The following is a 13,096-nucleotide window of genomic DNA, read 5'->3' on the forward strand; positions in this document are numbered from 1 at the left end:
TATGGGACTCTTGATCTCCTGTGGTGAATTTGAGCCCCATATGGAGGGTAGAGCTCACTAAAAAAAAAAAAAAAAAAAAAGGGAAAAAAGTATGTAATTCTGTCTAGTGTTATTCCTTTTGTTTTTTTTTTTAGTGTTATTCTAATGGGTTGAGATAATGAGTAACTACCTAGAAACCTTAGATTTGGGTTTACCTTTTGACACATTTCTTTCTCTCTCTCTTTTTAAAGATTTTATTTGTTTTTTTGACAGACAGAGATCACAAGTAGGCAGAGAGAGATGGAGAAGCAAAGCAGGCTCCCTACTGAGCAGAGAGCCCGATGCGGGACTCGATCCCAGGACGCTGGGATCATGACCCGAGCCGAAGGCAGAGGCTTTAACCCACTGAGCCACCCAGGTGCCCCGACACATTTCATTCTCTTAAACAGGCTCTAGAACCTTTCACTTTGTTTTTCTCCCTCACTTTCATTTATAACTTTAAAAAACATGTTTGGTCAGACAGCTCTTTTTTTCTACTTGCAGCTGTAAAGGGGAGAGTGCAGCTGTTGTTACAAAGGAGGAAAGCGTGCTTCATGAGCTGTTTGGAACAGACATAAGGTGCTGTGCAAGAAACGAGCTGGGCAGGGAGTGTACCAAGCTGTTCACAATAGGTAGGAACCATGAGGCGGGGCTCTTCTCTTTTCAGTGACTGTTCCTTAGGAAAAACCTGACACTGAACAGTGACTGCTTAGGTCATCATTCACTTTTAGAGCTGCCATAGTTGTCTATGCCACTTAGAATATTTCGGATTCTGCAGCTGCCAATTTCTTTACGAAAGGGTAGACAGTTTCTAAAGGATTCTTCTATCCAAGCAGCGGGTACCATTTGAGATGACGGTAAAAATCTTTGGTCATCGGAATGCTCGGGATGTATTCTGTAATGGGGGGGGGGGTGGAAAAAATCATCTTGTTTTCTCACTCGGGATGTTTTTGTCCTTCCAGATCTAAATCAAACGCCTCAGACCACACCGCCACAGTTATTTCTTAAAGTAGGGGAACCCTTATGGATAAGGTGCAAAGCTGTTCATGTAAACCACGGATTCGGACTCAGCTGGGAGCTAGAAAATAAAGCGCTGGGGGAGGTAATATGACAAGTTTGCATTCTGAAACTGCAGATGGCCGCATAGTATGGGTTGAAGTCATTAAATTCAAACTCTTGTTTTATTAAAATCCAGGGCAGCTCCTTTGAGATGAGTACCTATTCCACAAACAGAACTATGATACGGATTCTGTTTGCTTTTGTATCATCAGTGGGAAGAAACGACACCGGCTATTACACTTGTTCCTCTTCAGAACATCCCAGTAAATCAGCTCTGGTTACCATCATAGGTAATGCGGGCTGCTCTCTCGGTCTTTCTCCACCCTTTCAGTTGCTTTAGTGTGGAATGTGAGGTATGGACTGCAAATTCTGATATCGGTACACGGTAGCATCAAAAAGCTGAGCACAAAACTGAAATAGAATCGTTTTGTAACTGGAAGCTGCCTGCCCCTTTCCTTTTCCACTTAAACAGTGCTCGCTTGAATGCCACTGTCTTTGTACTGCCGTTGTAATGTGACTGTCTGTTTGTGGATGTTTGTCTACCAATAGACTAAGTTTCCAAAGGATGGAAATAATCCCTTCTATATCCTTGTGGTCCCAGAACCTGGCAGAGAGCCTGACGCAAAATTGGCACCTGATAAATACTTGTTCTGAGAACTGCGGGTGACAGGCAGGGACAGAGAGAAGGGACAAGCGCTTAGATGCACGGAAACTGGGTGGGCTGTGCAGGGTTTGAAAATAACCATGCTTCAATAATCTCAGATCAGGTGGCAGCCTCAGACATGCTAGGAAATGAAGTGATTCTCATATCAAACTAACAAGTAAGTCCTCCATAAAGAAATCTGGTAAATACTGCTGGCCAGATTGTTTTATTTGTGCCTGAGATGATTTTAGGTGGGACGCGTCACTCACCAAGAGAGCAGTTTTCACTCAGCAGAGGGCTTCCAAATTCTGTCAGTCAGTCGCCCCGACGTGGACATGCTTGCCTGGGCTGGGGGAGCTCTTGGATCTCTTGAAATTGTCCATAAAATATGGAGGTTGATTTATATACGTTTCTTTGGGGAGGAGTCAGTTACTGACATCCAATTCTTAGAGGAATCTTGACTGTAGAAGGTGAGGAACCCAGGTTTATAACTAGGGAGAGGACTCTTGAATTTCTTGTCGACTGTCAGTTCTGACCTGTGGCATGGCCACATCGGAGTTTTCTTATGCTAAACTGATGAATAAAAATGTATTTTATCTCTTCAATGTATGTCCATATGAATTTCATCTAATGTAGAAACGTACTTTTTTTTTTTTTAACAGAAAAGGGATTTATAAATGGTTCCAAATCGAGTGAAGACTATGAGATTGACCAGTATGAAGAATTTTGTTTTTCTGTCAGGTTTAAAGCATATCCGCAGATCAGATGTACGTGGACCTTCTCTCGAAAATCATTTCCTTGTGAGCAGCGTGGCCTTGATGACGGGTCCAGGTGAGCCGACAGACTGCTCAGGGGCTCTCTGGATTTAGTACATCCCTCCTTCTCACCCCCAGAAGAGCAGTTCTGTATTACAAGTTTTTATATTACTGAGTTGACATGGAAGATGAGAAGAGAAAAAGCAAAGATGAGGCCATTTTAATAGTCTCAGAATCAGTTCAAATCGCAGAACCCCCTGCACAAAAAAAAAAAAACAAAACAAAAAAACCAGAAAGAATCCTACTAGTCTGAGTATGGTTCCACGGCATTTTCTGAGTCACTAGATTGTTACTTCCTATTCGAGAGTGCTGTGCTTTACTATGCCGAATCTCCCTCGGCACGTATGCAGATGATTGAGGAAGTAAAACCCATTAAAAACAGCAAAACATTACCTACAAGTGTATTGATTTAACTTTTCAAAAATATCAATGCAGAAATAGCCTAAGAATAAATGCTGAAGGAAAATTCCATTTTCCTGGGGATTTGTACAGCTGTATTCAAGATTGTCTTACAGGACAAACTCTTCCCTCCCTCTTCGGGAAACAGAAAACAACTCTTTTTTTCTGGTATTTCCTAGAGCTGTGACACCTCTTATCTCTTAAATGTAGTCCTGTGTACCATGATTTCATGCAAGGCTCTGAGTACCTGAAAGACACTTGTCATCCCTCAAACACGTCAGTGGTCTAGAATAAAGCATTTCTTGACATGCGGTCCATAAACCACTTCTGTAGGAATCATCTGGGCAAATGATAAAAATATGGATTCCTAGCTCCCATTCTAGACATGCTCAACAACTGGGGCAAAATGCCCAGATTCTACATGTTTTCCTTCACTCGTCAAGGGTCTAGATCTGTGTTCTGCATACACTAGCTAACCAGCCACAATGGCTGTTGAGTACTTGAAATGGGCTAATCCCAATTGAGATGTGCCATTACTGTAAAATACACACTAGATTTTGAAGACTTAGTGTGGAAAATAAAAAGACTGTAAAATATCTCAATTTTTAAGCTGATTGTAAGTTAAATTATAGTATTTTAGATATATCCAGTTAAATAAAAACAATGTTTAGTTTTTACTTATTTTTTCTTTCTTTCTTTCTTTGACATTTTATTTTTATTTATCATTTTATATTATTTTTTAAAAAATTTTTTACTTTTTAAAGACTTTTTAATTTATTTATTTGACAGAGACACAACGAGAGAGGGAACACGAGTTGGGGGGAGTGGGAGAGGGAGATGCAGACTTCCCTCAGAGCAGGGAGCCCGGTGCAGAGCTTGATCCCAGGACCCTGGGATCATGACCGGAGGGAGACGCACACTGACTGAGTCACCCAGGCGCCCCCTTATTTTCTTTTTCATAGCTAACTGGAAAATTTTAAATTACTTATATGGCTTGCATTCTGTTTCTATCGGATAACATTGGTCCAGGTGAAGAGAAAAAGTTGTTTTTTTAAACCTGGATTCATCTCTGTTTCACAATTAGTGTGCTATTCTTCATACCCCAAAATGGTTTATAAGTGATCTTTGTTTGCATTTTTAGAAAGACTGTAATGCAGAGTTTTCATGGAAACCTCTGTCCTCTCTTGCCCTAACCTCTTAATGTCCAAAGCATTCATTTTGCAGTTAATCAAGAACACAGTCTTTGACCTGTGAGCTGACTGATACTCACTTCCTGAATCGGGGTTTCTCAAAAGCAAACTATTGATATCTTGGGCTGGATAATTCTTTGTTCTGGGAACTGTCCTTTGCACTGTGTGATTTTTACCAGGATCTCTGGCCTCCACCCAGTGGATGTCAGTAGAAACCCTATCCCCAGCTGTGGCAACCAAAAATATCTCTGGACATTGCCAGATGTCCCTGCTTTGGAGAAATTGCCTGGGGTTGAGAACCACTGTCACAGAGGGATCAACCCATTGTCATAAGCTCTTACTCTGAATTATCAAACCTTTGAATGTAGGCAGCCGGGGAGTCAGCCCCTGTCTTTCTGTTGAATTGACCACCACAGGCCTCTGTTCGGATGAATATCAGTGATATCAACATCCACTCCCTTCTTTGTATTGTGACCCATGTCAGAGAAACTCTTAGTGCTATGGGAGTCTCTCCTGAACCTGATTCAAAGAGCTAGAGGATCAATTCTCTTTAATTCAACAAATATTCTTTAAATATCTTCTTGATGGGCTTGATGCTATGAGGGTCTACAAGAATGAATAAGGTAATGTCTCTTTCTCTCTTCCAACCCCCAGAATTAGACTGGCACATTCATAGTCAAGGGGCATCTTGGATACGATTCATTGCTCCTTTGCTGCTGACTTCTGACACAAGCTCTTGAGTTTTTACAGAATCACTGATGAGAGGACCATGTCTCTCTCTTATACAATACCTTGTTGAGGCTACTTGTATTTAATGAATGAATGAATGAATTCATCATCATCCCTGGAAGTGGTGATGCAGGGCCTGGGCCAGAAGGAGTCAGTGGCATCCTCTGTGCCCTGCAAGGACCACACACCAGACACTCACACAACACCCAACACCCAAGAGTTTGTTTTATCTGAAAAGTTCTAGAAGAGCTGCAGTGTTTGTTGGTGATACTGACACACTGGGTACAGGGTTTGTCAGTGATAATGGTGTGCCTGATATCCTGTATCACCCTTTACACCATGTAACACACAACATAAAGGGAAGATGAAAGAAGATGCTCAAAATACCGAACAAAAAGTGAATAACGAGAAATCTAAACGTAGCTTCAAGTGAGGGCCCTGAATGTCTTTTGCTCTCCACACCAGGCTCTGAGTTGAGAGAACAGGTGGTTAACTCAGTATTGGATGTAAATTTTTTTTATATAAAAAGTTTCCAATTTACTAATAAGCTAAAAGAATCATACAGTGAGCATCCTTTCCCTTCCCACTTATGTTCAAAGTTCAACCAAAACTGAAATTTGTCGTTCAAAGTTCAGCCAAACTGAAATTTGTTGGTGAAGGGCTGCATCTTAATCATGTTGCAACAGATGACTTTATAAGCAGAGTGACATGAGCTTTTGTAGCGATAACTGGAAGGTCCTCTGTAGGAACCCGGCTCATGAAAAAAGACTGTGGACGCACGATGGTGTGGTCGTCGTGTGTGTGCCGGAAGTCTGTCAGCTTCCCCACCTTCACAGCTTCGTTTCTCCTATTTACTTCCTCAAACATCACACCCCAAGTGGGAGGACTTGTCTTTCTGTGTTTACATTTTATTCCACTGTAATTCTCTAACAGTCCTGATATCTTGATCTTGAGAAGAGGTCCTAGGATAGTCATCGGTTGCTTTGCATGATTTCCTGTCCCTCTAGACCTCCTTATAAATGCTGAATCTCCCTCAGCCTTTCCCAGTTTTGTGGTTCAAACAAATAAAGAAACCTTAAGATGTTAGAATGTGATTCCTTCTGAAAGACTCTCCTTAGCTTGCCTGATCCCTGTGTTTTCCTTTTCTCTAGAGTATTTCATTTTCCACCTCCAGTAGCCTGGAGCTCTGCACATTCCGAACATTGGGTGAGCGCTTAGGGGAGACGGCAGAGGGGTAGGCATGTGACTTCTGAGCCATAAGATGCTGTCCTTCTCAAGAACAGACTAATAGAAAAGCAGGCTCTCAAGTCAATAAAAGATATGTAATTGCAGAAGTTTATTGAGCCTCTTTGGGAAGACTTTTTTTTTTTTTTTTCTGGAAAGAGATGGGCCTTGAAGGTATCTAGAAAGGAGGGAGAAGTCGTGTGGGTTCAGTAAAGCACTGAGAGCCCCCAGCAAACCCTGTCCCTCTTCGCTGCTGCTGTTTGGGGCACCTATCCTTTCCTCCCAAAGACCCCACTCACTGAGAGCAAAAGAAACTTCTTTAAACTCTGACCACATACCAGACAATGTGCATATCCTTTATGTGAATTATCTCGCTTACTGCCCATAATTCCATTTTTTGAAAGACGGAAACAGGCTGTTACTTGCCCACGTAGAGCAAAGTCAGTACCCTTCCTTTACTCCTGTTTTCTGAAACTGCCTTTAAAAAAAATAGAAATAATACCAATAACTCTACCTCCAGAGATTATATTTCAGACTTTTTCTATGTAACCACCATGATAGAAACATATAAATACAAGTTTTAATACAACTATGGCATTAATTTTGCCATTTGTAACCTGATTTTTTATTTAAAATATATCGTGAGCATCTCTCTATGATAATAAATATATTATATCTTACCTTATTTACATTAGCATCTTTTTTTTTAAAGATTTTATTTATTTATTTGGCAGACAGAAATCACAAGCAGGAAGAGAGGCAGGGAGAGAAAGCAGGCTCCCTGCTGAGCAGAGAGCCCAATGCGGGTCTTGATCCCAGGACCCCGAGATCATGACCTGAGCCAAAGGCAGAGGCTTAACCCACTGAGCCACCCAGGCACCCCTACATTAGCATCTTAATGGCTGCACAGTATTCTGCTTTTGGACCATTTTATTTTAACTGAATCTTGTTGATGGGCATTTACTTAGTTTTTTTTTTCTTCGCAGCTTTCTTTTTGTTTTAATGTGATTTTCTCACAGTATACGCTACAGTAAAGTTTCTAAATTTCTTTTATACTCAAAATGATTACTGGAGTTAATAAGCCTCATAGTAATGATAATCGAACACATACATTGTGTTCACTATGTGAGCTGGGCCCCATTATAGATACGTCACACAAAACTACTTAAAAATGTAACACAATGTTCTCCTCCCACAACCATACGAGGTCAGTACTACCACTGTCTTCATTTCACGGACAAGGAGGTACAGACAGGTTAAGTGACTTGCCCAAGGTCACACCACTGGGCAATGGCAGAGTTGGGATTCTGGCAAAAACAGTTGACTTCGGAGCCTATTTTTTGTTGTTGTTGTTGTTTTGTTTTTGTTTTTTTAAAATATTTTATTTATTTATTTGACAGAGAGAGAGAGATCACAGGTAGGCAGAGAGGCAGGCAGAGAGAGAGGAGGAAGCAGGCTCCCCACTGAGCAGAGAGCCCAATGCGGGGCTTGATCCCAGGACCCTGAGATCATGACCTGAGCCGAAGGCAGAGGCTTTAACCCACTGAGCCACCCAGGCGCCCCAGAGCCTATGTTTTTAACCACATCACTATACTGGCTCTGGACGCCAACTCATTTCAAAAGTGTAGAAGTCCCAAACCCAGGGTGTAAGAAAACAAAAATGTGAGCGATGCAATCATTTTCTTCCGTTATTTAAAAATAAAGTGTGCCTCCTAATGAGATGGGCCATGCTTTGCTATTCAGCCCATAATGGTTCTATTACCCCAGGCTTGCTGACTCCCCCGAGATAAAATAAAAACGAGGATGGTATTATATGAAATCATCAGCACCTTCCTCCCACCTCCTGACTCTATCTCCCTCGGGACAGAAGTTGGAACAGATCAGATCCAACTTCAGCCTGGCCGTGTCCCCCTTCTGCAGAGGCAGAATCATGGGTTTCTTGATCAGCTAACCCTCGGTGCCAGGGAAAGCCTCCCCCCAGTCCCATCAGCTTTTTGCTCTCCACTTTCAGAAGCTCTCAGCTTCCCCAGTGCATGCTGTATTATTCTCCGCATGCTGATTTGACTTTAATAATCCCTTGCTCTTTGCAGAAAGCATTCTTCACTTACAGAACAAGTACTCCCCAAGCCGCTGGGAAGACCCACCCTTCCTCATCCCCTCTCCTCTGGACACTACACGGAAAGTAAAGAGGACCTTCATTTTGCTTGTGCAAAGAAGAAAACTCTTTTCATGGTTGTATGTCACCAAGATACACTTTCACTGTAAAACTCCAATGTCCTGATCTCCCATCTCATGCCAGCTGGCCGTTTCTAGAAAAACCCTAAGGGGAAAGAGGAAGCTTTGTATCTCCAGATCACCTGGTTGGTTATTCCCCTTGGAATTCCCGGAGGAGGTTCAGTGACCCAGTTGTTGCTTTTGCTAGGGTTAACTGTCAGCGAAGTGTGGAACCGGGGCCCAAGCAGTTGAAAATGATCTGGATATGTGGTTTTGTGTTCAGGCTACTTAGGTGACCCATTTCCTACCCGGAAGAGTGAGAACATTTCAGATGCTCTCTCATCTATCCCGTGGCAAATCATACTCCATTAAGACAGCACAAAAGACTAAGGAGGGAAAAAGTTCACAAAACACTTTGCTTTGGTCCGCATGATAATCACTAATTGCACCGGTAGTTTCTTCAGTCCAGTTGATTGGTGCTCTTGGTGTCCAGTGAGAATTAACATTTTCTCTTTTGGAAGCATGCATCTTTCCCTTCTTGGGCCACCTACACTCTGCCTTCCTAAAGTCTGGGAATCACAAGTAGCTACATTTACTTTTCTCCCTAATGTTATACTGGTGTGTTCCCCCATCTTTCCATCACTTTCCACGTCACCAACCATTTCCTTGTTGTCCACAAGTAGGTCAGGATAAGAAATTCCTCTTTCTACTTCAGGCTTCTTGTTGTTAACAGGGAAAACAAACAAAAAACAAACAGGGCAAACAAAAAACTCGTTAAATGCTCACTCTGATAGGCCAGAGAAATAAATTTCCTTATCGCTATACAAAGTCAGAATTACCCTTTAGCTTTGGAGTTGAGGGCACAGAACACTGGTGTCAAATACACATGGGCTTCAAAGCTACTCTATCAGTCATGTGCCAGGTGTGGGAGCTGAGTCTTAGAGAATCAGCTGGGATTCCACTCTCTCCCTCTTCCATATCCAGCATAGCACCTGCTAGTTGTATTTGTTTTTCCTGGTGCCTCTTGGGTTTGCTCTTTCCAATCCTTTCCCATTTTCCCTGCCTTAGATAGCACTCATTTTTGCGTGCTCTGAATTCTCAAATCTGAACTTTTACTTCTGCTCTCATCGGACTTCCCACTCTACTGGAGTCACTGGTCTGCCTTCACCACCAATGTGAAAATGCTGTGAAACAGAAACTTACCTCTTGTACCTCACTGTTGTATCCCCAATTCCTCCAATAAGTAGATTCTACCATTGGCAATACAATGAATGAATGAATTCATTAATTCCTATGTTACTGCAACTGCCTCCGGACCTCTCTCCTGCCATCAGTCTAAACTGCAGTACTGTTCGTGGTGTTCCTTTCCTGCTCAAGAATCCACAGCATCTTCCTGATTTCCCCATGAGGTTTAAATAATGAGGCTTATTTTTCATGGATCCCTGATTACTTGGTCCCACCCTACCCATTCAGTCTTTTCTCCCACATCTCGACTTGTGCTTCCCTGCTCCTCTCCCTGTGGCCGCAACAGTGCCTGTCTCATGGCATTGGGAATGCCGCTGCCTCCCCCTTGGATGCTTTGCCTTTGCCCTCTCCTTAAACCCAACCCATCCATAAAGAGCTAGCTCAGGTCCTGCTTCTGTGCAAACCTCTGAACCTTTCTCATCTGTATTGGTCTCTTCCGCCTTCTTTAATCCTCTATTGGCTTTTAGTTTAATTCTTAACTCTGGAGGTTTTATCCACCCACCTGGATGATGATATTTTTGAGGAGAGAAGCCATATTTTATAGGTCTGCATTCTCCATAGCTCCTAGTTGTTTTTTTTTTTTTAAAGAGTTATTTATTTATTTGACAGACAGAGATCCCAAGTAGGCAGAGAGGCAAGCAGAGGGAGAGGAGGAAGCAGGCTCCCCGCTGAGCAGAGAGCCTGACGTGGGGCTCGATCCCAGGACCCTGAGATCATGACCCGAGCCGAAGGCAGAGGCTTCAACCCACTGAGCCACCCAGGCGCCTCCCATAGCTCCTAGTTTAAGTCTGGTTTCCACACCCCGTGTTCTCCTGTTTACACGTCTACCCTGGCAATATGTTTCTCGTATGTATATATAAATATGTTTTTATTATTTATTTTTTGTTTACTATTGGTAGGTTATATAGAGATAGCCTAATTAAATATCTTCTGAACAAGCCTTATATTTTCTTATTTTGTTTTAAGGGAAATTTTTTTTCTATTTCTTCGATGCATAAAGGCATATTCAAAAGCTCTTTGATCCCCTATCTCCCCTATAGTATCTAATATCCGGCTATAACATTTGGCATCCTAGATACCCGGTAGGCATGGTGGCTAATCTCCAATACCAAGTTGTTCATGTCCAAATGTACTGAATGGTCGATGAGCACTCCAAGTAAATACTGGAGCCTGAAACCACCTACAGGTTTCTGTACAAACTCAGTGGATTTGAGACCTTGTCATTGTTAATTGCTATTAAAGTCAAGGATCGGTTATAGGTCCTGCCTTGGACCAATGTCAGAGAGCCAGCCTTTTAGGAAGCAGGGAGATTATGGGCTCCTCTCCCTATAGAGGTTCTTCCAAATGTCTGGGAAGTCAGACTAGTCCAGAAGGTATAGAACAGTAGGGGCAGGAACCTTTTTGTCTCTCTTAGGAACCCCAGCCTAGAGGAGGGCTTCTCAACCTTAAAAGTCCATATGAATCGCATGGAGAATCTCTTAAAAGGCAGACTCTGAGTCGATAGGTTTGGAGTGGGACCTGAAATTCTGTATTTCAGACAAGCTCCTAGATAATACCAGTGCTGATGTTACCTGGTTCTGGACCACACCACACTTAGATTAGCAAGGGCCTAGCACAAAGACTCCTCCTTGTCCACTGGACTTTAGGCAGTCAGAGTCTCAAGGAAGACTCCTAAGCATAATGACGTTCATTTCAGCATCTCCTATAAGGATCTGGCTAAGTGGATCTTTAATTCTTTTTCAAACAGCATATCTAAGTTTTGCAACCATAAACACCAGCCGGGAGAATATATATTCCATGCAGAAAATGATGATGCTGAATTCACAAAAATGTTCACGCTGAACATAAGAAGTAAGTTAAATTATCAAGAAATCTCATTTTCTTTTCATAAATCCTTCATTATGTATCAACTATGACCAGAAAAGGCTAAGTAATGGCTTAGAAGGGATGCTATAAGTTATTTTTATATGCTGAAGTATGTAGAAATTTTACTTCAAATCTACTGGCTTGGTTTATTTTTTTTAAAGATTTTATTTATTTATTTGATGGGGAGAGAGAGAGGGAAGGCAAGCAGGGGGAATGGGAGAAGGAGAAGCAGGCTTCCCACTGAGCAGAGAGCCCGAGGTGGGGCTCAATCCCAGGACCCTGAGATCATGACCTGAGCTGAAGGCAGAGGCTTAACCCACTAAGCCACCCAGACGTCCCTACTGGCTTTGTTGTTTATATATAGATCGATATATCCACATATAGATAGATAAACATCTGTATATCTCTTTCTGTGTTCATCCCTTGAAGCTAAGATAATGCTTTCATGTCCTGTCTAAACATGCTTTGGTGTAGTGCCTCATTGGTTTTGGTACCTTGAAAGGTCATGTTAAGGAACAGCTAAAAGTTATGATATCTGCCATTGGTTTGTCTTAGTAATTTCTGTTCCTTTAAAAGAAGACGATATAAAAAGTTGAGAGTATATTTCATTGGACTTTTGTAAGGGTTTCTCCTGAAGCTCAGAATCATTTTGATTCTTCGAGGTTATAGAGTAGCGCGCCTTGGCTCTCTACAGGAGGGGCCTGGCCGTGGAAAAGGGGTGTTTTGCAGATGGGTGGTAGGGCTGCCTGGACAGAAAATTCCATACAAGGGGCAAAAAGGGAATAACCAGAGGGCTTGAGTCATCCTGCCTACGAGACACCCTTGCCAAGGCACAAACAGCTTGGAGTGGACGGGCAGCCTCGATGAAGCGAACGCTGCAGCCATTTCTGGAAAGTCCCATACCACAGGAGCTTAATTTAGGTGTTATTCTCTACAGGGAAACCTCAAGTGCTAGCCAAGACATCAGCAAGTCAGGCTTCGTGTTCCTCTGATGGCTACCCATTACCATCTTGGACCTGGAAGAAGTGTTCAGATAAGTCTCCCAAGTAAGCAGGACATTGGTGTCTTGTGTTGGAAGAACGTAGAACTCTTACTCTCTATGACATACCAACTCTTTCTCATGAATACCCTTTAAGAAGAAATGGAGTATTTAAAATGTTTACCTTCTGAGTCAACCATAATTCTCAAAGGTCACAGAGCATTTCTGATAACTTAGAACAGCGAAATCCCTTTCCAAGCTCCCGAGACCAACCCTAACTTCTAATCTGACCACAGCCCCACCTGCCTGACTTCTCTGTCGGCTGTTTCTTTTCAGCTGCACAGAGGAGATCACAGAAGGAATCTGGAATAAAAAGGCTAACCGAAAAGTGTTTGGACAGTGGCTATCGAGCAGCACCCTTAACATGAGTGAGGCCGTGAAGGGATTCCTGGTGAAGTGCTGTGCCTACAATTCCCTTGGCACATCCTGTGAAACAATCCTCCTAAACTCGCCAGGTATTCAGTAGTCATTACCATAATACACCACCTCCAGGAATTCCCCACTAGAAGGCTGTCCCCGTCATTGGCTTTTATTTGGGGAATTTCACCAGAGCGCATAGGTTCGGTGTGTGAGACAAGAAGGCTTTTTGAGTCAGGCAAGAATCCCCACTGAACCTTTGCCATTTTGTAATTCAGGGACAGAATGACTTCTGCTT

General features: G+C 42.5%; 1 protein-coding gene across 1 annotated transcript in view; it reads left to right on the forward strand.

Annotated features, from left to right (window-relative positions):
• The window catches only part of FLT3 (fms related receptor tyrosine kinase 3), a gene marked incomplete at its 5' end in the record, with an annotated part of 51,944 nt that overhangs the window by 15,569 nt on the left and 23,279 nt on the right, over positions 1 to 13,096 (forward strand). The window contains 7 exons of the mRNA XM_080799397.1: positions 523 to 650; positions 981 to 1,120; positions 1,214 to 1,367; positions 2,383 to 2,551; positions 11,284 to 11,387; positions 12,340 to 12,448; positions 12,718 to 12,896. Of these exons, the coding sequence (XP_080655523.1) occupies positions 523 to 650; positions 981 to 1,120; positions 1,214 to 1,367; positions 2,383 to 2,551; positions 11,284 to 11,387; positions 12,340 to 12,448; positions 12,718 to 12,896 (983 nt within the window). The remainder of the gene's footprint in view (positions 1 to 522; positions 651 to 980; positions 1,121 to 1,213; positions 1,368 to 2,382; positions 2,552 to 11,283; positions 11,388 to 12,339; positions 12,449 to 12,717; positions 12,897 to 13,096) is intronic.

This window comes from Martes martes, assembly GCF_963455335.1.
Source record: "Martes martes genome assembly, chromosome: 3".
In the NCBI taxonomy this organism is placed as follows: Eukaryota; Metazoa; Chordata; class Mammalia; order Carnivora; family Mustelidae; genus Martes; species Martes martes.